Here is a 26,233-nt window from a genome sequence, read left to right on the forward strand (position 1 = left end):
TAATAGTTACGCCCTTGAAATTTGTATGAATTTAACATAAAATTAATTAAATGAATCGGATTAAAATTGATTTATATAATTTTATACTTTTACCTCGACATGATTCAAATCCGCCACACGACATTTAGAATTAACAATTTTTAACACAATCTACAAACGTGACACAAACTCAATAAACGTTTTATCTATGCATAATTATAATGGCACCTATTGGGACACCGGTCAATAGGAGCTTAAACGGCCCGCAATATAAGAGATTCGTTAATTCTCCTTCAAGACAGATATAGTCATAACTTGATCCTAGATTCCCAACTTTTTTGTTGGGACATTAGTAAAAAGTAGGCCTAAATGGGCCCATAACATGAAAGATTTGTAGACTCTCTTTCAATACGGATAGCTCTACTAAGAGCACAATACATTAAGGAGAAAGAATGTTAGGTCTTCTTTCTTAATTCAAGGTGGATATTATTTTTGAAAAATACGGTGAGAGAAATAAGGAATCGATGGGGCTAAATATTTTTTTATTTTATTTTTTAAAATAATATCCACTTAAAACCACATAATACTATAATATAAAACCAGTGAAAAAAAAAATTAATGGACAGGAGTCTTGTCCCTTAGCATCATCATGTAGACTCCAAAGTCCAAACCATGCCCTCCTTTTACCTTCACCCAAGTCGCTAGAAAAAAGCCCATTACCGCTAAAGCCTTATTCGTTTTTCATATCTTTTTTTTTTTTTTTTTGACATGTCCACACAAGGGAAGGAGGAGGATGATTCGAACTAGTGACCTCCGCTTCATAGGCGGGGTTCACAGCCGATTGAGCTACCCCTTTGGGACGTTTTTCATATCCTATTATTTTCCTACAAGTAGTAACCTCTGTTGGATTAGAGTCCTCTAATTAAATGTTATTTTTCTAATTTTTAAATTAATTTATATATATATATATATATATATATATTTTAAATTCATCGTTACATGGATCTTATAAATTTAATAATAAATTTTTAAATATATATAAAAAAAAATTGTAAAAAATTAAAATTACCAAAAAATGGAAGAGCAGTTAACGTGACCAAAAAAAACTCCTAAGCCACTCGTGCCCCTTCCTATCCAACCACCACCTCCGCTACAAGTTTTCCCTCTTCATCTTCCCAACGGTCTGGGGGGCAAAAGCGCAGAGAGAGAGAGAGAGAGATGAATTCTTGCGCATTCTTTGTTAATTCCACCGCCAACACCATATCTGTTTTCCCAATTATCATTATCAAACCCCGTAGATTCAAAAACCAATGTTTCCTCAAACAATCCTCACTCTCAGCAAACCTTTCTATTACCAACAAAATGTCCTCGGTTCACTACGACAGCCTCAGAGTTCTCGAATGGGACAGTCTCTGTGACGCCGTGGCATCCTTTGCCGGCACTTCTTTGGGCCGCGAAGCCACGAAAGTATCTCTTTGATCCTCTGCTTAGCTTTCGTTCTCAATGTTCATTCAATATTGCTTTATTTGACAGCTTTTCTTTGTGCTGTTTTCTGTGTTAGGCCCAGTTGTGGTCTCTGAATCAGACATACGAAGAGAGCCTGAGGCTTCTGGAGGAGACCAACGCGGCCGTGGAAATGTGCAAGCACGGTGGTTGCAGCTTGGACTTCGGCACCATCGATGCAGTTCTTGTTAGTGCACTGTTTCTTGTTTAGTTCTATCTTTTCTTATAATTCAATATATATGATTGTTGTTCTCGAAGGCGCTGGAAACCCACGGATTTCATTGCGGCATTCAGTCATATATGTAGTTTCAGGCTTTAATCACCATGTGCACGGTCTTATTTGCTCTTATCTAGAATTGGGTTCATTGTAATTTGTTGTGAAACTGCCACATGGTTTTCGATGTTGCTTATCTTCTAGGAATTGACTCTTCAACATTTGTACATGGAAGATTCATTGTCTTGCTCTTAAAAAACTTATTTGAATGTTTGCACTTTGAAATTATTCATGGCCTTGCACTGTAAGTGTTTGTTATGTTGTCCTTGAAGGTGAAATCTGCTATCCAACAAGTCCAGAGAAGTTTGGCGGTCAATGGGAATGAGGCAATGGCTGTTGCAGCTCTGCTACAGCTTGCCGAGACTTTGCAGCTTAATCTAAAAGCTGCAATTAAGGAAGATGCAGATTGGTACGGACGTTTCATGCCTCTCACAGAAGAGGTAAATAAAGCATTAAGATTGAATCTGAGAACCTACTGCTCCATATTTTTTGAATTCTTGCATGCCCTTACTTCTTCTGGACGTTGCATGCAGATAATGGGATTGGTCATAAATCGATCAATAGTTAAGTTGATACAGCAAGTTATAGATGAAGATGGCTCTGTTAAAGACTCTGCGGTTTGTTCACTGTTACCTCACAGAATTTTCATCATTGTGGTTATGCATATTGTGACACCTAGGACTTTATTGATTTACTCTAGTTGAGATGGTTTCTGTGATATGTAGATTTTTTTTAGACGACGGTTGTTTTTGTTGAGAAAAGTTTTTAACTTATAAGATCTGCTTGTCTACTGGCAATATAATTTTTGGTTGGTTTTGTTTGTCATTTGTCATGTTGAAATGTTTGTCAGGTTCATAAGTCAGATTATTTGCATATTCTCTAATCTTACTATTTTCTTTCTCAAATTTTTGTTCACTTTTTTAGAGTTCAACCCTGAGACGATCACGTGATCAAGTGCGGGTGCTCGAGAGAAAGGTAAAATCCAGTTTTTTATTCTATTTTCAAGCATTGTTGTTGGTTGGATAGATAGAAACTTTGAGCTGTTGCCAGCTTTTTTTTTTTTTTTTTGGGGGCAGTTTAAGTAGGCATATAAAGTTTGCACAGATTTAGTATACTTCTGGGCAAGAGCTTAAAATCACTATTGTTCTATGTTATTATCAATAATTTCATCTTAAAATATGTTATTGCCTTCTCTTTTCAGATATATGATTTAATGGACAGCCTAATTAGGAATGAAAAGAATGAAACACCATTTATGGTAAGAAGCATGCAATAAAAATTTATTTATTTTGTGTTTTCATGATTTTTCTCCCTGATAATTATACCATTACTGGTTCAGGAAGTGAGTAACATTGATGGCAGGTGGTGTATAAAATCAGGGGCTGATCAACTGACAAGTTTTAAGGGTCTACTGTTATCCAGGTCCATAAAATTTTGTTGTATAACTCTCAACAATCATTGCTCATGCAAACACTCTCTGATTATCTGAACTAGTGATAATCTATTTGCATTATATTTCTTTCCTGAGGGGTATATACTGTTGTAGTGGTTCAGGCTTAGGAAGCATTATAGAGCCACTCTCTGCCGTTCCTTTAAATGATGAGTTGCAGCAAGCAAGGGCATCTGTGGCAAAGGCTGAGGCAGATGTGCTTTCAATGTTAACAGAAAAGGTATCTGTATCACGTGATGAAATTTCTTTCCATTGGCTGTACAATAATTTCACTCCTTATCTTTTCATGTTGCTGTTTTCTCTGCACAGATGCAAATGGATCTTGATGACATTGAAAAGTTATTGAACTGTATAATCCGACTGGATGTGGTAGGCGTCTGTCACCATTTTTCTTGCCCTCTCCCTCTCTTGCTTTCTCTCTCTGTCCTCTCTGTATCTAAGACGAGACCAGCTCCACTGCTTTATCCAGCACTTGCTTTTTGAATGACATTTGTAACATAAATAACATTACTAGTCCAGCCAATTATAAAAGTTTGAGCTGGGGTCTTATTAAGTCAAGTGTGGATTCCTTTAGTGCTTCTAAAGGAATTCTTACAAATAACTCTGCTAAAACATTCTAAATATAATGTATTACTTACATACATAGATTGGAAAAGGAAAGTAATAAAACTGGGTGGAGGTGAGAAGCTGAGAACATTACCTTTCTTTACCTTATGAGGATAGTGCCTCAAAGATAGAGGTTTACACACGAGCTATGTGCCATGACCCTTCAAGATCACATATCTAAGCCATCCCGCAATCCATTTAATATGCTCATCCAAACATTTGATAATATTGTTGGTTTGAGTTTTGATTTCATGATGCCCTTGCAGATATTTCATCAACTGAATGTTCTAGTTAGTTATTCCTTAGTTGCTTAATTTGTGGTTCTTAACATGTAGGTCAATGCTCGAGCAACTTACAGTCTTTCATTTGGAGGTGCATGTCCTGATTTATTTCTACTGGAAGGCAAAGGCGCTTCTACTTCTGTCATGTACCTATCAGGAGACAAAATTTCAAAGACATCATACCCCATTAAGAGGGAATGGACATTGTATATGCCAAAAGCTTATAACCCTTTATTGCTTCAGCAGCATAGGCAAACTTTGCAGAAGGCCAGGAAGGATGTCAGTAATGCTACTGCAGTAAGTTATGCAGGACCCAAAAGGTTTTGTCAACTCTTTTCTTCTTTTTTCCCTGTGTTTTTTTCTTTTGTGGGGGGTGTTTAGTTGGTTCCTGAATTAGTATGTTAGATACTGCAAGTTGAGGTTAGGATTTTCTCTTTTTTTACATGCTGTGTTGTTTACTTAGTTGAAGAAAAATCCTTTCAGGTGGTTGTAACTAGTCATTATGCCCTTAAGTTCTCACTAATGCCACGTGTTGATGTTTCATTATTATTACTTTGTTTTCTTTCCCTTAGGAAATCAGGAGAAAACAGCAAGGCGAGATTATGGCACAAAAAGGAGAAACAGATATAGATCTTTCATCCTTAGAAATGCAGGTAACCTTTTAATAATATGGTTTGGAAATCATATAACCAGTTGCCTATAATTATAATTAAATCATTTGTTTCAAGGAAAATGTACTTCTGGTTGCCAGGTTGCTGCACTTCAACAAGCTCATCCAGTTCCAGTAGACTTTTTTATAGACCATAAAACTCGAGTTTTGGTTATAACTGGCCCTAATACTGGGGGCAAAACCATTTGCTTAAAGACTGTCGGATTGGCAGCTATGATGGCTAAATCAGGTTTGTGTGACGTTTCTTTCCTTTTTTTTTTTGTAGTTCTTATTAAATGGCCCTGTAATTTTAATTACAGGTCTCACTAATCACAATCATGTAGAGATTATACCATGTTACTTGTATATTTTGCCTTTATCTTGATACTTGGACATATATGACAAGCTTAATATATTTATAGGAAATACAAAAAACTTGCCAGACAGCAAGTTGCAGACTTTTTATGAATTAAAATATGAAACCCAAAATGCAATTATCTGTCAACTTTTCTACTAGCACCCCCAAATAACCAACTTCTGCCAACATATACCAAGTTTGCCCTTGACTTCTGACTAGTTTTTCTCCCTATGTTGATGACTAGAAACTTTGTGCAATCGTAAGTCCAGCCATGTGATTCATACTCCCAATAAGTTTAGTTATAGTGAAGCTGAAGATTTGCAATAAATGTCCCACTAAGTGCTATTTTTTTTTTTTTCCTTTTATCATTTTAAGATCTTTATTCTACAACACACTATCATAATCATTTCTTTAGTGCTGCAGGTCTTCATGTTTTAGCTTCTGAATCTGTAAAAATCCCTTGGTTTGATGCTGTGTTTGCTGACATTGGGGATGAACAGTCCTTATCCCAGTCTTTGTCCACCTTCTCTGGCCACTTGAAACGAATAAGTGTAAGGATAATATATTTCCCAGATAATTTCTCATCTCATTGAATTAAAGTTCTGTTTTGATAAAAATTATCAGCTAGAGCGTCATAAACCGCTTACAGCTAGAGCATTATAAATGCTGCACTTTCAATGCAAGTCAGCAGATTACATCCCCCTTTCACCATTATTGACTTTTCAATCTGATTCCATATGTGTGTGTGTGTTCATATAATTTTGAAGTTATCATCTTGTGTGTGTACATATAATTTTGAAGTTATCATCTTGTGTGTGTACATATAATTTTGAAGTTATCATCTTGTGTGTGTACATTCTAATCAATTGCCATGAACTCATTGGCTAAATATGTTTTACCTTTATGGCATGCTATTATGCATGTATCCTTCTTGCTGACTTGAAACTCTTCTTGCTCCGATGGGAAATGATGGGAAATAATACACGGGGAATCTAGCTTATTGGTTTTCATATATGTAAATGCTTGTATGTTATCTCAATTACAGTGTTCCTTACTTCATTCCCTTACAGTTGTATAACCGGTATCTAAGTTGAAAGGTTTTGTGTGCATTATTGTCAATTCCATGTGTTTTACTAGACATGCAGCCCAGTATCTCGTTAAGAGTTGTTTTTGTAAGCGATACTTGATACTGGAAATTTGTGTAGGTCAGACATGCATGTAATTGGGATGGTAGAAGCCTCTGCTATTCTTGAAGATTATTATATTTTTCTTCCTATTCAGTGCTCGTTGCATTAATCAGTATGTCAGTGCCAGTAACCATAATTTTTATTCTTCGAAGTTTGTTATATAAATGGATATATAAATCCCTATAACCAATGAGGGTTTTAGATAATGAATTCATTTGGGTACAATCGCCATTTAATTAGAACAGCAGTTTAAATAAAGAGACTCTTGATTGTTTACTAGGTTCGAATTAAATACTTTCTTGTGTGGTGGATGATTTTTATTTTTATATTATACATTATTTAATTTTTCATATGAAAAGTTTACATTCAATTTCTTTGTAACATCTTGCAGGAAATTCAATCACACTCAACAATTCAGTCATTGGTGCTACTAGATGAAGTAAGTTTTAAATGGGCTTGATTGCAGTATGGAAACTCAATTACTAATTATGAGGAAAGCAAAAAAGAAAGAATAACAAACTTATTTTTACGATGACTGTATATGGATTATATTCCTTTTGTATTTGTTAGGTTGGTGCAGGAACAAATCCCCTTGAAGGAGCAGCTCTGGCGATGTCATTACTGGAATCTTTTGCTGAAAGTGGTGCTTTGTTGACAATAGCTACAACACATCATGGCGAACTCAAAACCCTGAAATACAGGTATTTAGTTTACATATAAAGATGAGGCTGATGTGTTGATAATGTCACGTTTCAGTTGCTTAAGTTGTGTGGTTTAAGAAAGGAATTTAGTCTTTATGAAGTTAATTGAAGCTAAGTTATGGCTCACTGTCATGCTTGGTAATTGGTATGGGCCAAAAAGACTATTTGTTGCCAGCCCTAAATTCTTGGGATCATGTTCTTGAGATTGTTTCTTAACAGTAATGACGCCTTCGAAAATGCATGCATGGAGTTCGATGAAGTCAACTTGAAACCAACTTTCAAGATTCTCTGGGGAATACCAGGTTTTCACTATCACTTTTGGACCTCGTTCATTTATGCTGCTACTTTTTAGTTTTCTTTTTCCTATTTTTATCTGATTTCCTTTTGAGTGTTAAAAAGATACCCACAAAAAAAAAGGATGGGAAGACTGCAATTTTGAACGATTATTCTATCCCCAAACAATTGCAAAGTTTTAATGACTCAATATGTTGGCTATTTCAACGAAGTGACCCAACTGATACAGTGCCAATTTTTACCAAAACATCCCAATGTTAGTGACACACAGTGATTGTGTTTCTATTTCTGTTCCACATAGCATGGTGATCCAAATCACAAATAATATCTGATCTGTATCAGCAGGTTAAATTAAAATCATGTTTCTGTCTCAATAGTTTGTTAAAGTTTTAAATGCATGGGATTTGGACCATTTGGTTTCTAAAATGTAGTTGCATTGACGGGCAACTGCTACTAGAAGCATGATAATACAGTGCAGCATTAGGTATGGGAAAATACGAACTGAAATCCCTAGAAATACATGATTACTCAATCTTCTCACTAGGAAACCAGGGGTTGTTAGGTATATTCTTTAATCGTATCTTATTATGATAGCTATAACTCAAGGAGTGAGATTTTACTGCAGGGCGTTCAAATGCAATCAATATTGCTGAAAGGTTAGGACTGCCCAGTATAATTGTAGATAATGCTCGGGAAATATATGGTGCAGCTAGTGCAGAGATAAATGAGGTAATGCAAATTAGCTCATACATGTTTTTCTTATGTATTTGAGAAATGCCATATGTCCATAGAGGTTTATTTCTTTATTTCTTGAACTGGAGAAATATCTTATTTTTTTCATTGTATATATACCTTAAGAAAGCTTCTTGTAAGGACTTATGGTGCCCATCTCAGCTAAAGTAATCCCCATCTGTTCTAATGCTGTTTCAGTTAAAATTTCTATCTATACTTCATAATTTCAAAAGTAGACTTTTGCTATTTTGAGCTACACGATTTAATGTGTTATATAGAAATGCTGTAATTAACTTATATTAAGTATAGTTTTGGAATTGCATTTGCAGATATTAGATAATTATATCTTATTCTTTCAATTGAATTACTAAGATGTCACCTATATTTCTTAGAATTTATTGTTATATTCTAATGCAGGTCATAACTGATATGGAAAGGTTAAAGCAAGATTTCAAGGAGAAATTAGAGGAAGCACAACATCATCTGATGTGAGAATTTCTTGCTAAAAAAATAACTTCTAATGTACTGTAGTTTCACACTATTGCATATGGAAGTGTGTTAAGCATTCCCTATTATTAATATAATGCAACATAAGAAGAAACACCCCCCTTCCCCCCTCTTTTTCTCTGGTAAAACCTAAACTAATTCTTTTCTATGTAATGGGTAATTTTGACTGTCGATGCATATATAAACTGGGTGTCCCAAATATCAAATATTTGGGTTTCTAGAAATCCAAAACAGGTGCCAAGAAACAATTAGTGATGGGCAAAACTGTTTTGGCATTGCATGTAGATAATCCATTGATAAATTGCATTGTGATAAATAAGAAGAATACAAGAACAAGCCACTGAGAATAATAATCTCCATATGGCATTCAATCATCCAAATCAATGTAATTTTAGCTATGTTAAACTTGCTTGGTAATGATTGATGCTTATCATTAATATGGCTAGCCTTGTTTTGAGAGTAGCAGAAAAATCTGTGCTCTGATGGATGGTCTATCTGGTATTTCTTTGTGTATGTGACTAAAGGCTCTCAAAAGATCTCTATGAAAACCTGTTGCTCGCTAGAAGGAAGATAATGGAACATGGCGCTGAACAAAGATTGAGGAAGACGCAAGAAGTATCTGAGGCTGCAGCAGTGGCACGTTCTATTCTTCATAAGAAAGTGCGACAGCTTCGTGCATCTGCAATTCAATCTTCACAGGCAACTCCATCTAATAAAATCCGGCATACATTGGCAATTAATGGCCAGCATGATACAACAGAATACAATGAACCTCCTATGGCTTATAAGAGCACATCCTTTGTTGAAGACATCAAGCAATCACAGTCAGGTATTCATTTAGAGTTGATGAGATCTTCTGCCAAGTCCACCCTGCCTGTAGTTGAATAACATTTGCTAAGCTCAATTTTCTTACAATCCATGAATTATGCTACTTTAATCTTGTATCTTTTAAGGTCATTGAACTTTTCTTGAGTAGATTTTCTTTAACCTATATATGTTGCAGAGAAGTCTCAGGTTCCCAAGGTTGGTGATATGGTGCATGTTTCTTCTCTTGGGAGGAGGGCGACAGTTTTAAGAGTGGAGCCATCTAAAGATGAAATAGTAGTTCAAACTGGTAACATGAAGTTGAAGTTAAAGCTGACTGAGATTCAGACGTGACTAACAATGATTCATGCATGTCCTTGTGAATAAGTAAGCATTTTTTTACTAGTGCAAGTCGCTTACATTTTCTGCTGTCTCCATTCCCTGTCTAAATTAGCAATCTCAAAGGACATTGCCAGGGCAAGTGTTGGTTATTTCAATTTAAATTAGTCAACAATAAATAAGTAGGTAGTTAATCTAATACATTCGCAAGGAAAGGATGAAAAGACCCTGATTATTAATTAATTAACTACAATACAATTGGAAATAACAAAAAAAAAAAAAAATCATTATATCAAGATTTAGGAATTCATCTATGTATACATACAGACATGCTCCAAAGACATTATGGACCTTTAAGTTTGATTCTCCAGTACCCCATTTTACACCAGCTTTAGCTCCCATTATCTGATCTCAGTACTTGGGTGTTATACAGGCATCAAAATGTAGTATTTCTACGACTGATAATATATCATTCTCCCTCCCTCCCTCTCTCTCTCTCTCTCATGTGTTACATATGCAGGAATCTTCTAACTTGTATGTCATGACTTTTACGAAAGTGAGATCATGTTGAACACTGTTTTCATCACGTGCACTCAAGGTGAGGAATCACTGAAGAAGTGTTAGACTGAGGGCCAGAAAACAAAGAACCCGTATGCTAGTGGAGACTAGACGATGGTTTAGTATTGAACTCTGACTTCTTGGAGAGACTACAGAAAAGGTGCAATATGTGCTTTTGTTTAACTTAACATTTATTTGAATAATAGACAATCAAAACAACATCTACCAGAATGAAGAAATGCTATCCCTTTATCTTATTTGTCTGTCTTCAGATGATCGATGATTATATCTTGTTTTCAAATGCGAATATGATCTCATGAAAATCTTTATCAACAGGAAACTGTATATTAGCTGGTGCAGATAACTTTGACTTCCTGTCAAATGGATGGAAGCTATAAAACTATGTTTGTTGAGCATCTCATAGGCCACATTTTGTGTCTTCGACCAGAGATCCTGAAATTGGCTTTGGGATGGTAAGGCCGTTTTGTTGGATAGATTTATGAAGAAAAGAGGGAAAGGAAGGCTAATAGCTGTCATTCACCATGATTGAGGGTGCCTTCCTATTATATATTTGGGATGGTGTATATTTTTGTATATAAAAGCTAACTTAATTTTTTTGTGCAAGTTCTTTAGACTTTTTCACATCTTGCGTGGGGAACCAAAAGTTTTGATCGCGCACTTGGGAGTGAGTGGGTAGCTGAAGGCCCAAAAGTTCTGGTAGTTTGTACACAATGGGTGCAATGTGATGTGAGGTAGCTAGTGGAGGCTGCCATTATACATTTTTATTTTGACTTCGCATCTTAAACATCGATATCCTTGAGACTTTTTCACATCTTTCGTTTCACTTCCCCAGATGCCGTGACAAAAAATAAAAATAAAAAATAAGAAAAATTTGAGAAAAGTTTCATCTGGGGAAGGTTTTTAACTGGAGCAGATGATAATTTGTCATTTTTCATGGCACTTCCAGATGCACCATTGCCACCATATACTAGTCCTAGTCCGTATTGGTAGGAATTCTTTCACTAAGCACGGAAAAATGAAAATTACACTAGTAATTTGAGCAAGGTTTTCAACTTAATTTATAGGTTCATTATCATATTATAAAGACTCAACTTGGAAGTGCGTTTTACGTGGCTAGGGCATGATACTGACTCATATGGTATATACATATTTATATATTTCCCTTCTGCAAATAGTTGCAAGAGAATGTTCCCTTGGAATCAAGAATAAAATGGGAGAGAGGATTTGCTCGGGAAAAGAAAAAGAAAAAAATAAAAATAAAGGGAGTGAAGATTTTCATCCAGAATAAAATGGGAGAGGGATTAATTAAAATAGGTTCTTTCATTTGTCCTTTCATTTGCCTCACAGGACTTCCTTTTTATTGCAAAAGTCCAAATGAAAAGCTGATTGCCTGCATAATCGAACATATTATAAAGAAACACTAAATTAACACAGCATGCCAAAATGGTACGCTTGTTTGAGATACAAGTTATATGTAACAACTTGATGTGCAACTCAATTCAACTTGAGTTGAACTGAAATTGCTTGTATTCTCTTCCCATACTCTTTTTCTTTTCATCTAATCTTGTTGCTAGCTATTACATGCCATACGCTACCCTATATACCGATAATGTGAGAGATCCTATACGAAACTCACCTGTCCGAGCAACCTAAAATTTATTTAAAATCTTTCAAATCGATAGTAATTCGGACAAGTAAGACGAATTTCAAGGTTCTCCTGCCCCAAGCTCGTAGTCATTGTGGAGGTCAACATCAGAAACAGCAGCAGCCCAGCCAGATTCTAATGTGGCATCGAGGAAATGGAGCAAGAAAACGAGGACTAAGCAGGACAAGAACATGGGGATGGGCCCAAAGATCCACAAGAAGAGAGGGAAAGAAAAGTAGAAGGCACGCAGGCCTACAGACCAGAAATAGCTTCCCCTGTTCACCATGCTGGCAACATACTCTGCTGAGAGATGTCGGTAATGGTGATCCGATGACATCTTCTTGAAGGGCACGTTGATGAGGATGCTTGCATGGCTGTAGCACCTTATAGACTGCACATTAAACATGAAAGCAACCAAGAAGCAAACCAATATGGAGAAGAATTTTATGGAGAAGCCGAGCTGGCTTGTGTCTCCCAACACAAGAAGTGCCGATTTGTCCCAGCTGCCGCTCGTCATCAAGACGGCAATTACAGAGCTAAGCATTATAGCCGTGGAAGCCAAAAGGGTCGATGCCATTATATTGTTTCGAAGTGTCTGCACAGCCAGAACGCCAGTCTTCGACACGTCCTGCAAACCCACCATAAATACATCAAACATCATACACGCATTCATCATCATTACCATCATGATCTGTCATGCATGCATGTAACAAATGGGAACCCCACAACAAAGATTTGAATCCGTGGTAAAAGGAGAAGAATTTACCTCCATCATAGCCCGGACCCAGAACCGGCGATTGACGGCATTGATGCCGATGACAGTCCTGTTGGGGTGCTTCAGGATTCGATAGAGAAGCCATAGGTGGTACGTCACCATCACAAAAAGGCCCGAAGGGACTAAAACGTAATCAAGAACTTTTTTCTCCATTAGCATAAATCACAAAACTACGTATCATATATATATATGGGTGGGTTCTCCTTCGTCTCTCTGTATAACAACCCTTTTGTTTGTTCTTGAATGCGGCCGCTGGCGATGGAAGACAGAGAGAGAAGAGAGGCCAAGTGTGATACGGGTGTTGTGTTTGTGGACGAAGTAATTTGGGAAAACGAGGGGTTTTATAAGAAACACCCGTAAAAAATCAATTTGCTTTCTTTATTAAAGCCTTTTTCTTTTCTTTTTTCTTCTTAAAAACAAAATTATAAACAAACGACTCATTTGAACATTTATGAGATATCAGAATATTTTTTTCAAACAAAAAAACAAAAAACTCATTCACTATATTTTAAAAGTTTTAATATATGGCTAAATTGTAATGCCATCAACTTTTAAAAAGTTGCAATTGACCTCTTCAAACTATCAAGCCCTTTTATTTAGGCTCTCTTGTTAAATTTTATTAAATCCTAATACTAGAGATATTTAAAAAAAAAAAAAAAAAAAAAAAACCATCGTGGGTCTACCCAACTAGTCCATGGCTAGAGAAGTTTTTTTATTTTTTTATTTTTTTTTATTATTATTTTTTATTCTTTTTTATGTACATAATTATATTTTTAAGAAATGATAGGCATATAATGAACATTTTGTTTGGTTCGCGAAATGTCTAGTACATTAGAAAATGATTAGTTACTATTGAGAATAGAAGAGTGGAACAAATTAGCTATTCCTATTCATTTATTTGGTTGTAATGCTGAAATAAACTAGCTAATCATATTTCTTCGTTTGGTACAATACAATATATTGGTGAATGAAATCATATTGTGACCAAATTTCCTAAAATACCCTTATAATACAAATACAATTTATATTACTAAGGATTTTCATTTTTTTTTTGAAACATAAACAACTTTACTATAATTTCTTTTGTTTTTTTAATTATGTCATGTACAATCTTGAAATAAAAAAATATATATATAGTTAGAGAATGTACAGATAATCAAAAGAAATCAAAAAGAGATATGCTACAATGCAATATAATGCCGACATTTGGCTCATATTTAGTGAGGGAGATAAGATTGAAATTCAAACTTCAAATTTCAATCTTCCCTTTCATGTGATTGTCAATTTGCCATGTCACTAAAAATGGGCCAAATGTGGGCATTAGATTGTACTGAAGCATTTCTCAATCAAAAAATAGATTATATATTTGTATTTTTATAAAAACCTTGCAGATTATGTTTTTCTGTCAAAGAAATAAAAATAAATAAATAAACCGAGAAACGGTACAGAGAAGAGAGACGGAGAAACATAATTAAAAAAAAAAGGTACAAAAAAAAAAAAAACAGAGAGATGGAGAGAAGAGAATCAGAGAGAAACAGTACAGAGAATCAAAAGAAATTAAAAAAAAAAAATTGAGAAATGGTTAAGAGAAGAGAGACGGTACAGAGAAGGGAGACAACACAAAGAAAAAAAAAATTCGTTTGCAATTGCAGAAAAAACTGTACCAGAAGAATCAGAGAGAAAAGAGAGAGAACAAAATATAGAGACAGAAAAAAGAGAAACATAGAGATAGAAAGAGAGAGAGAGAGAGAGAGAGAGAAAACGAAATATAGAAGAATCAGAGAACGAAATTTAATCCTATAAGTGTGGTTTTTTATGGCAATTTGTACGATTAATTTAGTCCCACATGAAAGGTTTTTGAGTAGCTTAGCTAGCCCTCTGTGTATGTGATTAGTAGTCTCATGAGAATAGATTATTCCTAGGAATAAAGTATTACCAAATAAATGACTAGTTATACCTAGTATTAGCTAGTCTAATCCAAAGGTCTATTCCGCAAACCAAACGAGGCCTAAATGTATTAAATGCATAGTTTTTTCTTGCTACATATTATTAAATCCGCAGTTGTGAGCTTCACAATATTTTCTTTTTAAATTGGAGTGAAACAACATTTTCCAATCCAGTTTACTAAATTGATATATTTTCAAAATATATGTTATTTCTGCTTGCATTTTTAATGCTCTATATTTAACCGAGCATGTGATTCTTAGATTAAAGGATTTTTCCAATTGAAATTTGAAACATTTTACCAATGAGTGCGCTGAGAAACAAAAATTAAGATTTAAATTTAAAGCTATATTATTCAATTCTTATTTTCTTTTAAAAACACATGTAATCCACTTCTAATTGGCACTTTCCAGCAACCCACTTCAAAGATTGTTTAAAGGAGGATCGATCCTACAACCATCCACCCACTTCAAGGGTCCTTGAAAAAGAGAGTATTTTAAAGGATGATGATCTTGACATAAAAGGCTGCGGAAATAACAAATAAATTCAGCCGCCGAAAGAAGGATGTTAGTGGAATGCAGCCTAAAATACAAGGTCCATATATCTGCCGGTTGCAATCTACAGCACTAGCTGCAAGCGTGCAAGCTATCAGAACAGTCAAGGAAGAAGCCTAATGGTCATACACAACTTTTATTTCTACTAGTCCAGATAGACCATTTAATAGGGACTATTGAAAAGAAAGGTGAAAAAGGTTTTTCTTGTGGGTCTTGTTGCCAACAAAACCATAAGTTAAGTCACTCAGGAATAGGAATAAGGCTAACCAACTCAAAATCATGATTCAAACATAAAGAAAATGAGATGATCTTCAACAAGTAACATTTTAGAAAGAGAAGATCTGTGGACTGTGGTCCATTTCCCCTCTGGCATGTTCAACCTCCTTTTAATTGACTCCATTCTTACAGGAAAAGAAGCAAGTCTTCCCATTAGAGAAGAATATTTGTTGGGATCCAAAGTTTACAGTGAAAGAAGATTATAATTGTGCAAATGAGGACAAAAGTGAGTATTTGCTATCTGCCTGGCTTGTTAAGAAAAAAGATAGAGCTGTTGTAGCCATACTCAACACAAAATAGAACTGAGACACTGTATTTCCAGACTCTTCCATTCATATAGCCAGAAAAGGAAATTGGAATCCTCATAATCTGATAAACAACTTGAACTGAAAAATGCATCTAAAAATGGTTAATTCCATGACGTACTAAGTTGGTATATAAAGTTGATTCAATCAGATGTCTGTACTAGGTTAGCCCAATCAAATATCAAATTTGCAACCATCTTCCAAATAGTACTCAATAGACAATAATTGAGAGAAAGATTTACATAGTCAGAAAGAGAAAGCAAATTGAGATCAAAAGGCACAAACTATCATACAACTATGATCGAGCCGTAGGTCACCACAGAGGCAGTACTTTAGTGCTCCAAAACTTTGATCTTATCAAGACAGTTTTGCATCTGCTGAGTAGCATCAGCTGAGAGACGAGCCCCAACTATAAGTTTGTACTGTTCAAATTTCAGCTCATCGCACTTCAAGGCTGCGTTTTTACAAGCCTTTATGCTTCCTAGTACAAAGAACAGGATTTGTTATTAAAAGTTCATTTTTGATAGATGATGGAAAAGTTCAGTATGCAAATATATTAAATTAGGTTTGCTTCTTTGTGAAGGCAGCAGTGAAGCGATATAAGTTACTGAGTAATGCAAAATATGATATACTCAACACGTAATCATTCAATCTATAAAAGATCTTCTCATGAATATTAAGAAAAACATTGTGCTCATTATCCAAAATTATGTCTCATCGTGACAATTATAAGTGTGGTGCTTGAATAAATAAATTTCAATTGCAAGGTAATAAGGATAGCTTATGCAGTCTATTGCAGTACCACTCACACAATTTGTACATTTAAATAGGAATCTCTTCACAAATTCTTCAAAAGTCAATAATGATAAAAACAATGTTGGCGAATGTCCTAGTAACATAAAAACTAAAACTTCTTAATTTCTTTTTCTTGTAAATTTAAATCTGCAGAAATTATACTTAAGTATATTGAAAAGGATCAACCATGATTGCTAGCATCTATGAGGGCTGTTATATAGATATAGATATAGATATAGGTATACACACATATACATGAGCATTAGAACATCAACATGCCCTTAGAGTTTCCATCTGGGATTTATTTGACTTACCACTTAGGTCCAATAAGTTGAATAGCACAGGGCAATTTCCAATACTCCTAACCATGGTAATCGAAGACCAAACCTTTTGGTACTCCTCCCTTGAGGCTCTAATAATGCAAACCTTCGTAATGGGATTCACATACTTTACTACACAAAAACACACCACAAACTTCACAGATACATTGAAAGGCATGGCAAGAAACTGTATTCAAAGAAAAACAAAAGCTTGCGACATGGGTACTTTACCTTGGAACGACCCAAGCGACGAAGCAAGACCACACTCTCCAAAGTTCACAAGAATGCTGTCTTTGATTGCCTTTGAGACATTGAATTGGGTTATGATAATGGGATCGTCTCCCACAAGGTCTCTATTGGGATCCAAGAAAACTTCCACAACCATGTACCTGTTCTTGAATCCCACCATGATCGTTCTTTACCTACCGTACAACACACCCAACTTGTAAGATCAAAGCAATTGAATTTTCACAACAAGAATACGATCTAGAAATAGAGGGAACACAAAAACCTTAGCTTTGGCTGTGAAAATTGAAAAATTTCTGAAAACGGAAAAATAATTAGAAACAATGAGAAAATTACCAAATTGATCGCTAAAAAAAGCGGTGAAAATCTGGAATGGAATGGATCCGATTGGCGCAACGACGTCGTTCTCCACTGTAATTGTTTCGCCGGAAAACCCTAACCCTAATCATTGAATTCATGAAACAGAAGGGAGCTAACCAGCAAATCTTTTTGGCTATGAACGACGTCGTACAAAAACGTTGGACCAGGACTTGAAAGTTTTCTTGGGCTCCAACTATTCGTGTAGAGTACGGCCCAAAGACGGTGTCGTTCGCGACGTGTCAATCCATGATACGCCAGTACAGTCTACGTTCCCATCGGAGAACAAGCCCTTAAAAAAAAGGCCAGAGAATAGACGAGAGAGAGGGGGGCTGTTGGACACGTGAGGGACAAAATGGTTAGGTATGACGTGGGATTCCGTCACAGAACCGCAATTTTAAACGATAGGAGCAACCCCCAAATCCAAGGAGAAGGATCCTCTCACCTCTAATGCTATTTTTTTTACAATAAATGCCGTTTTGTATTTTCCGTCTTTCTCTCTCTCTCTCTTTTTCAATTTTTTTTTTTTTTTGAAAATTATCTATTAAATTAAAATAACCGAAGATCTTATAAGTCTAATGGCTTATTTTTAAGTTCTCAATGGATAACTCAATCAGCTGATAATCACGTTTTATGAAACGAATGTCACTAGTTTAAATTTATTATCTCCCATTTTTTACGTGAACATGTAATAAAAAAACGCTTACTTTTAAAAGAGATGTGTTATACATTTTTTCACGTTCTTATCTCATTCTTATAATTTTTAAAATTACTATTAAATATGTGGAGTCATGATGCAAGAAAGATTGAGAAAGAAATTAAATCATTTCTCTTCTTAAAAAAGAATGATGAGAAAAGACTTGATCATGAAATGACTTCTTGAATTTATAATTTTAACACAAATTTAATTAAAAATGCTTTTTTTTTCAAAAAAAAATTGCACATTTTTTTTTATACTAAATAAAAATTTCTTTTAATACAGCCTCTAAAAAAGTAACATATGTTGTTTAAATATGTGAAAACACAATGTTTTCTTATTAATACCATTAAATAAAATGTAATTCACATACTTAAAAATATATGTCACTTTTCTTTTTCACATATTCAAATTAGTGATTTATACTTCATAAGACGTATTTTTATGTCACTTTTTAAAATGATGCAATTTGTAAAAAAATTATTTTCAATTGTGGCACGAAAATGCTGTACCAAGACTTGAAAGTTGCTATGGGCCCGATGGGTCCAAGTAGTCTTGAAGCATTAAGCCCAAAGGGGCTCAAGTCCGTATGAGGCACAAAACCAGAAACCCTCTTCGTAACCCACTAAACGACGAAGAAACAAAGTAAACGTTACGGTACCCCAGAAAGACGGTGGTAGTTAGCGACGCGTCAATCCGTGATACGCCTGTAAAGTCTACGTTCCCATCAAAGAACGAGCCATTAAAGAAGGGCTAGAGACTAGGCGAAAGAGAGAGAGAGAGAGAGAGAGACGTTGCGGAACACGTGAGTCGTGACGGAGAAAAGGGATAGGTATGAACTTTGGAAGTCCGTCACAGACGTTGGCTCCGCATATTATCCCACTTTCATAGGATATTTGTTTACGTAAAAAAAAAAAAAAAAAAAAAACCAAAACCTTCATTTACCCTGAATTTCACTTGCATTTCATTTGCATTTTCCACCTGTCTCTGTCTCTCCATCTTCTGTGTCTTATCTAACTCACTTTCTCCTAACTTGGACGTCAACCCCACCCACTCTGGGTCGTCTCCTTAATATTTATAAATACCCAACCCACTCCCCTTCTTTTTTCTACGTTTTTTTCTCTCCCCATTAGCTAACTTAACCCTAGGCACTGTGTAGAGAGAGAGAGAGTGAGAGAGAGGTTGTTGTGGCTTTTTTTCTTGTTCTTTTTTTGTCGACAGGTTGTGCGGAGGCTTGGCTGCTTCATTTTTGGGACGACAACAAAGTGAGTTTTTTTATTTTTATTTTTTTCCTTTTAAAGATTATTATTTTTTTTTGTCTTCTGGCTATTATGGGTATGTTAAAAACGGTATCTTTGTGTTAGTGGGTGTGTTTATAATTTGGTGTCCGTTTTTTTTGGGAAGAAAAAGTCCTAGGTTTTATGCCATATTCGTGAAACTGAAGACCCATGTATCATTTTCAGTGTATTTGATTGGTTCTTGTCAATATTTCTTGTGTTTACTATTTGGAAAGGGGGTTTCAGTTGGTGGTAGTTCAGATCTGTTACTGAAATTACTGTTTCTGTGATTCTGTGGTATTTACTTACCTGAAAAGAGAGATAGAAAGAGTAAAATTTACTGATGGAGGAGGAAAGACCCAGAAGTTAAACATTTGTCAGTTCTACTGTATTAATGTTGGAAAATTTCCCTTTTTGTACAACCCCATGTGCTTTTTTCCTTTAGTTCTTGTATATAATTTATTGGCCTCTGCCTATATTAGCCAATTTGAGGCACCCTTTGGTTCCAAGGAACAAGAAAACAATATGGATTATGGGGGAAATGTTTTAAAGAAGCTGTCTTGTTCTCAAGCGGAGATTATTGTATGATATAAAGATGTAGAATCGCGGACATTTTGGTTTACCTTACATTTTTTATGATTTGAATGATAGAGTAAGGTCTCGATAGATAGATTTTAGTTCTTTTAGATATTTATCCGACATAATTATGAAGGAAATCGTTTAACAATTCTGAGAGCTAGGCATTATCGTATTGTCATCTCTTTGGAGTGGGAAATTGATGAAATTTACTACATTGTGTTGGGCTCTGCAGGGCTTTCAGCCCAGAGGTTTGGAGTTCGGAGTCTATAAAGTTTGAACTTAAGAAGTTGATTTGCAGAAGCAATGGAGGGATATGGCAAATCCATGGTAGCGGCACCTGCAAACGTTATTTATCTGTCAACTATACTAGGCCGAGATGGGGCAATTCCTGTTCACAAATGCGACTGGAAATGTGAAAATGAACATGTTTGTGGAAATATGTACCGCTGCAAACTAACAGGACTGACTCACATATGTGACAAAAACTGTAACCAGAGAATCCTGTATGACAACCATAGCTCCCTTTGCAGAGCAAGCAGGCAAATTTTCCCTCTTACACCAGCAGAGGAACAGGCTGTGAGAGGTGTCCGAAGGAAGCCTGAGGCAGAGAATTCCCCCAATGATAGCTGTGCTTTTAAGCGAAGACGGGATGCACAGTTCAATCCTTCTCCTTTCGAGAGATCTTTCTCTGCGGTCAGTCCAATCTGCAGCCAAGTTGGAGATGGCATGGATATGAGCTAGATTTATAATATAACTGAAAAGACTACTATCATCTTTCTTACTTATGTCCTTTGAAATTTTTCCTTATTTTTCATGGAACAATTATGGATAATAGAACCTAATTTGCGTAGCATAATGGTGGGCCTGATGAGTCCTACCTGTCTGTAGGAACGCTATATATTTCTACTAGTATGATTAATGCAATTTAGCTCTTTCACTAGTTTCACTATCAGATGGGGATGTTAAACAGGCTCTGTTCACTTGTTAATGAAGCTTGAGTTGAAATCTGTTTCTTTCTTTGCTGGTCTGAGCAGAACTATGATAGCTAGAGGGTGGTTTCAGGTCTTTTGTAAGACTTGAATTGTGATTTGGGTTCAACATTGCAGTATTGATTGTAGCAGTGTACTTAAATTTGATCTTTTCATTTTCCCACGTTTCTATGATTAATTTGTGGTGACTCTGTAACTTTTAGCTAATTCTATTGTAGAAAGGCAAATTATGTAGTCATATGTACATATTCAGCTACTTGGTTACCCTTGTTTCAACTTATTGATACTAGTAATTCATTTTTGTTTATCCCCCTATCTCATGACATTGGGATGGAATTTATGGAATTTTTTTATTATTGTCTGACAGAAAACTTACTTGGTTATATTGCCTTATTTTGCCCAGCTTTACAGGTTAAAAGGAATGATCTGGTTTTATGCCTGTATTTCATTTTCATCATTCTTTTTATCATATTTTGCTTTTCACCAGTTTAAATTTATATATGGACTCCTGAAGTGATTGTTATTTTTGCAGGTTTCAAGTGTGCTATACAGGAGAGTTTAAAAATGCTTGTTGCTTGAATGAATGAAATCTTATGTTTTACAAGTAAGAGTGATAATATGAAGTTTCTGACTTATGATGATTATTCCATTGTCATGTAGGTAATTCTGCTGTTTTTCCTGATGGAGACAAAGATGCACCGGGTAATGCTGATGAACTGAAGAAATGGTATCATTCCTGGCTGTTTCAAGCATTGGGGTTGTTTGAGGGAGTATACTATAGAAACCTGGTCAGTTCAGTCTAATGAACTTACGGCCAACTTTATATTTGCTGATGACACACATAGCAATATGGAAGAATGCCCACTGCTGAGTAACTTCCTCAGTCCCCTCCTTATACGTCTCTCTTCATACATCCATGTTGAGAAAGTGGACTCACTGAAGACCTTTTGCTTGGCTATTCATGGACTTGTCTATCTGTGATATTCCTCTTTCTTGGTTTGATGGTGAAAGTGTTTATGCCGGAGTCTGGATAGGCTGACTGATGCTGGCCATACTTTTTGGTGATTCTGAGAAGCTGCCTGCAGCCTTCTTCTTCTCTTTGGACTACTTGGGAGCAAGGATATATTTTTGTCATTACCTTAAGCCAATTGTGGGCATTGGTATGACTGGTGCTCCATCCAAGGGGTGTGAAGTAGCTCGCTTAAGCCATATGTGCTTCATCCTCCTGGTTGGCCACCTCTATTGTGGTTAGCAGCCCTCTGCTCAGAATTTGTGGTTGATAGATTTGCTGGGTAGGAGAAATCATTCATGGCTGGGTTTTCTTTAAGTTATTGGGATTTAGCTGGCAAAGGACCTTCTTTTTAGCCGAATCGCGGAAGAGTAAGCAATTGTTAATGGTAGTTTTTACTCCAACATTGTGAACCAGGCTAAGACCATTTTGGAATCCATCCCTACAGCGATATCCACCCTGGTATTTAGTCACATGGCTATTTCTGGTCAAGCCCTAGTAAATCTACAGTCTACTGGTTAAGAAGCCAATTGTGAACCATTTTGTGCAAAGGAGCTTCCTCTGCTCATTGTTAATTTATTAGGAAACAAGCAGTGTGGTTTTCCAAGGACAGTATGGGATCCATTCTATTTGATATTGTACCATTGAGGCTTCCTCTGCTCATTGTTAATTTATTAGGAAACACAATGATTTGTAACTCTTTACGTTTTGGATTCAATAAGGTATATTTGTCTCCCCTTGGTGGGTGGATTCAATATTGTTCTCAAGAATCTCAACGGAATGTAATTGATTTATGCCCAATTCCTGTTAGTTGGGAGAATTAATCATAGTTTTCTTTTTGGTTACTAAAGATGGATCATAGTACTGGGAAGAAGACAATTATTTCTGATAGATGAAACCACAAGCAGCAGGGGCCACTTTTTGGTTGTATTTCTCAATAACCAACATGAAATTGGCCTCAGTTTCTGCTGCTGCTGCTTAAGTAGATTTTTAAGAAGATTAGTGTAACACTTTCAAATGCTCACTCATAGAGCTCATTTGGGAGTGCAATTTTAATAATTGCGATTATAAAAATTACGTTTTTGAAATTATCACTTTTTAAAATTGTATAAGCGTTTGGTAAAACATGTTAAAATCAAACAGAATTTTTTCACGATTTTATAATTTGGTAAATGGGCCCTTAGATGTGACAGCCAAAATCATAATTAGTTGAAGAGAAATGTTATACACATTTTCTCTTACAAAAGTGTAGTGCACTATTTGACGGAGTACTAAAAATTATTATTAGATTTAAAATTTAATAATAATTTTTAGTGTCACGTTAAAGAGTATGTACTTAAGAGTGTGTATATCATTTTTCTTGAATGAAATAATAAATTAAAGTACATGTAATATCTAATAGTAATTTTCATTACCAACTATGTGGAAGAGCATATTATTATATGTTACTTAAATAAGAAATGTTCCACAATGATTTGTAATAATGTTATTTTTCACTCATTTTACACTACTTTGACATGGTGTATTTCAAGTAAGTTTTTTTTTTTTTTTTAAGAAAAAGGTTATGTGAAATTGATGTAAAGAGTAGTATTATTTTATGCTCTCATTTTACCTCATAATGCAAATAATACGCTATAGCGAATGAGTTTTAGTGAAGGTGAGAACTGAGAACTGTTGGTTGGTTTCATACTAACCTCACTGCAAGTATCCCTCTTTCCATCTGATTCTCTGGCAATAGCTCTACCCATTAGGCTGAAACTAGATTTGATACTTTCCTTTATATTTAGGAGGATAGAAAGTGAATTACCTTGTTTCTTTAAAAGAAAATTCTCCTTTAATATTGTTTCTTTGAACAGGAAGAATCCTTACGTGGATCGAATCTGAGCTGCCCAATTGATCCGTGAAAGGGAATTTGTGAGAGAGATCATTTAGCTTTCATCGTGTATTATGTGCCCCATACAATGGCTAAAGAAAGGAATTGCTTCTTAATGAGGCCATCCAAGATTTAAGAAATACTCAACCCAAAAAGTTCATCTTGCGGCTGAGAATTTCATCAAAGCAACGTAACCCTTTTGTCTCTGTATTGTTATGGCACACAATTCCTCCCCTCCTAGCAGATTCTTCAAATTACAAATAAAGGAATTGGCCCTTCTCTGTAGCTCTCTCACCCCCCATTCCCATTAACCTGAAGATAGGACAACTAACAGAACCAACAAGAATCCTCAACAACCAATGGTGACATCCAGGATGTTCCTTGGTCTATTTCTTGTTGTCAATCCTTTTTTCTTCACTTGCTCCTACTCTAGCACATTCACCATAACAAACAACTGCCCACATACGATATGGCCCGGCACGCTTGCGGGGGCAGGCACGCCTCAACTTCCAACAACCGGATTCCAGTTGGACTCCGGCCAAAGTGTTAGAATTCCATCTACTCCGGGATGGTCAGGACGAATATGGGCAAGGACAGGCTGCACATTTGATGACTTGGGAGCTGGCAAATGTCAAACAGGTGACTGTGGAGGAAGGCTAGAATGTGATGGCACTGGTGCCACTCCACCAACATCCCTCTTTGAGATAACCCTTGGAGCAGGCAATGGGCTAGATTTCTATGATGTCAGCATTGTAGATGGCTACAATTTGCCACTCATTGCTGCACCCGATGGGGTGTATGGAGCATGTAACGCCACCGGCTGCATTTCGGATATCAACAATATGGGTAAGAGTATTATTTACTATCACTCAACCGGTGCACAAGCAACCCCTCTAAATTGCAACTTTGAAATGAAACAGGTTGCCCAAAGGAGCTTCAGGTGGTGGGCGGGGGTGAAGAGGGAGGAGGAGGGGTGGTTGCATGCAAGAGTGCATGTGAAGCATTCCGGTTGGACCAGTACTGCTGCAGCGGAGAGTTTGCCAACCCGACGACATGCCAACCGTCATTCTATTCGACCATTTTTAAGAGGGCTTGTCCAAGGGCTTATAGCTATGCTTTTGATGATGGCACCAGCACCTTCACCTGCAAGGCCAACGATTACGCCATTGTTTTCTGCCCTAGTGTTAATGGGTACCTTTTCTCCTCTCCTCCTAATAAATTCCACTGCTTCATATTATTTTCTCTATTTACAGCAGCAGATACACAAGTCCTCCCACCACAGAACCTGAAATATGAGAATAATTTGTGACGCAGCATGAGAAAATCAGAGACAACTCCAACTCGAAAGCAGAGCAATGGAGAAGACGCTGGAATGGTTTCTTCGTCAAACATAGTCCTACCCCTTCCACTGCCACTCCTCCTACTCACCTTAAGCTTATTCTTCTGAACATGCACGATTACATTACAGCCATGGCAGCATACAAGGATTCTACAAAAGAAACTCACTCTCGTCCCTTTGAAAGGAAATATTGACTGAATCAGGCAAAGGCGACTGCGAAGAGGATCAAGAAAATTAGAACCACAAGATTTCTTTTTGTAAAGGGATTGAGAGCAGTTTAAAATGTTTACCATTGGATATTCGGGTTGAGAGGGTGATAAAGAGACATAAGTATAATGGTTCAAGAAAGAAATTAGAAAAACAAATCAAAAAAGAAAAAAAATTCTGTATTCCTTGTGATTCATACTCCTTCAAGCCCCATTTGTTTTGTGTAGAAAAGCTTTTATCTCTTTTTTAGTGTTTGATGCATTGTAAAATATTAGTCAACTTGAAAATGTTTCCAATTGACCAAGAAAAATAATCTTTACAAGGCGTAAAATGGTTTACACTTCTCATCTGCATAAACCATTTTTCGCCACTCCCCACGCCCCTGAGCAAGCAAATTGTGAGAGAACCCTTTATAAGACCTACCTGCCCAAAAGTCTTGAGCTCCACAAGAGCACTCTCACAACTGGCTGCCCAACTTGTAAGCAATATGGACAAACAATTGCATTGAATCTTAATCTCGCCCTTATATTCTCGCTCTCTTCCTCCATAGCTCCACTATGTCGTCTCTCTTCCTTGTAGCTCTTCAGATTATATGAAAATACATAAAATATTTGGTGATTTTTCATTCCAGCCAAACGCCGAAAGATGTTTTAGAATCACTTTCAGTTGTAAACAAACATCGAAAAATAGCCACATTTTTGGCCAAAAATATTTTATGCTGAAACCAAATGGGCCTTAGCTTTCAAGAATTTAAGCACCAATGATCATTGCTATACTACCATCTGTCACTGAAAGTAATACAA

The 26,233-nt window shown here is 36.0% G+C and overlaps 5 protein-coding genes across 5 annotated transcripts; 3 read left to right on the plus strand and 2 right to left on the minus strand.

Moving 5' to 3' along the window:
* The first annotated feature begins 1,124 nt into the window (after positions 1-1,124).
* Positions 1,125-11,052, plus strand: LOC132167853 (uncharacterized). Its single transcript, XM_059578888.1, has 22 exons — positions 1,125-1,446; positions 1,541-1,669; positions 2,029-2,196; positions 2,290-2,373; positions 2,681-2,731; positions 2,958-3,014; positions 3,096-3,178; positions 3,303-3,426; positions 3,516-3,575; positions 4,148-4,390; positions 4,666-4,746; positions 4,845-4,992; positions 5,524-5,651; positions 6,679-6,726; positions 6,858-6,988; positions 7,208-7,290; positions 7,908-8,011; positions 8,432-8,502; positions 9,046-9,350; positions 9,525-9,712; positions 10,185-10,382; positions 10,559-11,052. The coding sequence occupies exons 1-20, from the start codon at positions 1,198-1,200 to the stop codon at positions 9,677-9,679; spliced, it is 2,502 nt and encodes an 833-aa protein (XP_059434871.1). The 5' UTR covers positions 1,125-1,197; the 3' UTR covers positions 9,680-9,712; positions 10,185-10,382; positions 10,559-11,052.
* Positions 11,053-11,635: 583 nt separating this feature from the next.
* On the minus strand, positions 11,636-12,963 carry LOC132167307 (uncharacterized). Its single transcript, XM_059578233.1, has 2 exons — positions 12,655-12,963; positions 11,636-12,516 (listed from the first exon to the last, which is right to left on the minus strand). Exons 1-2 carry the CDS (start codon positions 12,820-12,822, stop codon positions 11,950-11,952), a joined length of 735 nt encoding a protein of 244 aa, XP_059434216.1. The 5' UTR covers positions 12,823-12,963; the 3' UTR covers positions 11,636-11,949.
* Positions 12,964-15,815: 2,852 nt separating this feature from the next.
* Positions 15,816-17,743, minus strand: LOC132162918 (probable ribonuclease P/MRP protein subunit POP5). The gene is made up of 4 exons (XM_059573130.1): positions 17,440-17,743; positions 17,089-17,279; positions 16,852-16,989; positions 15,816-16,223 (listed from the first exon to the last, which is right to left on the minus strand). The coding sequence occupies exons 2-4, from the start codon at positions 17,264-17,266 to the stop codon at positions 16,075-16,077; spliced, it is 465 nt and encodes a 154-aa protein (XP_059429113.1). The 5' UTR covers positions 17,267-17,279; positions 17,440-17,743; the 3' UTR covers positions 15,816-16,074.
* Positions 17,744-19,185: 1,442 nt separating this feature from the next.
* Positions 19,186-22,766, plus strand: LOC132186264 (uncharacterized). The gene is made up of 2 exons (XM_059600153.1): positions 19,186-19,422; positions 20,246-22,766. The coding sequence occupies exon 2, from the start codon at positions 20,317-20,319 to the stop codon at positions 20,752-20,754; it is 438 nt and encodes a 145-aa protein (XP_059456136.1). The 5' UTR covers positions 19,186-19,422; positions 20,246-20,316; the 3' UTR covers positions 20,755-22,766.
* A 1,348-nt stretch (positions 22,767-24,114) lies between these two features.
* LOC132167655 (pathogenesis-related thaumatin-like protein 3.5) lies at positions 24,115-26,172 on the plus strand. Its single transcript, XM_059578669.1, has 3 exons — positions 24,115-24,730; positions 24,805-25,075; positions 25,199-26,172. Exons 1-3 carry the CDS (start codon positions 24,244-24,246, stop codon positions 25,329-25,331), a joined length of 891 nt encoding a protein of 296 aa, XP_059434652.1. The 5' UTR covers positions 24,115-24,243; the 3' UTR covers positions 25,332-26,172.
* Positions 26,173-26,233: the final 61 nt, after the last annotated feature.

This window comes from Corylus avellana, chromosome ca1 (assembly GCF_901000735.1).
Source record: "Corylus avellana chromosome ca1, CavTom2PMs-1.0".
Classification (NCBI taxonomy): Eukaryota; Viridiplantae; Streptophyta; class Magnoliopsida; order Fagales; family Betulaceae; genus Corylus; species Corylus avellana.

Bases quoted from the DNA above. Each gene is read 5' to 3' on its own strand.
- LOC132167307 (XM_059578233.1), bottom strand. From the start codon at position 12,822: ATGCTAATGGAGAAAAAAGTTCTTGATTACGTTTTAGTCCCTTCGGGC. The intron at 12,517-12,654 runs GTAAATTCTTCT...GTGGGTTTGCAG, and splicing joins GGGTCCGGGCTATGATGGAG to GACGTGTCGAAGACTGGCGT.
- LOC132167853 (XM_059578888.1), top strand. From the start codon at position 1,198: ATGAATTCTTGCGCATTCTTTGTTAATTCCACCGCCAACACCATATCT. The intron at 1,670-2,028 runs GTTAGTGCACTG...TTGTCCTTGAAG, and splicing joins GCACCATCGATGCAGTTCTT to GTGAAATCTGCTATCCAACA. The intron at 4,391-4,665 runs GTAAGTTATGCA...TCTTTCCCTTAG, and splicing joins ATGTCAGTAATGCTACTGCA to GAAATCAGGAGAAAACAGCA.
- LOC132162918 (XM_059573130.1), bottom strand. From the start codon at position 17,266: ATGGTGGGATTCAAGAACAGGTACATGGTTGTGGAAGTTTTCTTGGAT. The intron at 16,990-17,088 runs GTAAAGTACCCA...GTTTTTGTGTAG, and splicing joins GTCGCTTGGGTCGTTCCAAG to TAAAGTATGTGAATCCCATT. The intron at 16,224-16,851 runs GTAAGTCAAATA...TCTTTGTACTAG, and splicing joins CAACTTATTGGACCTAAGTG to GAAGCATAAAGGCTTGTAAA.
- LOC132167655 (XM_059578669.1), top strand. From the start codon at position 24,244: ATGGTGACATCCAGGATGTTCCTTGGTCTATTTCTTGTTGTCAATCCT. The intron at 24,731-24,804 runs GTAAGAGTATTA...GAAATGAAACAG, and splicing joins TTCGGATATCAACAATATGG to GTTGCCCAAAGGAGCTTCAG. The intron at 25,076-25,198 runs GTACCTTTTCTC...TTTGTGACGCAG, and splicing joins TTCTGCCCTAGTGTTAATGG to CATGAGAAAATCAGAGACAA.
- LOC132186264 (XM_059600153.1), top strand. From the start codon at position 20,317: ATGGAGGGATATGGCAAATCCATGGTAGCGGCACCTGCAAACGTTATT.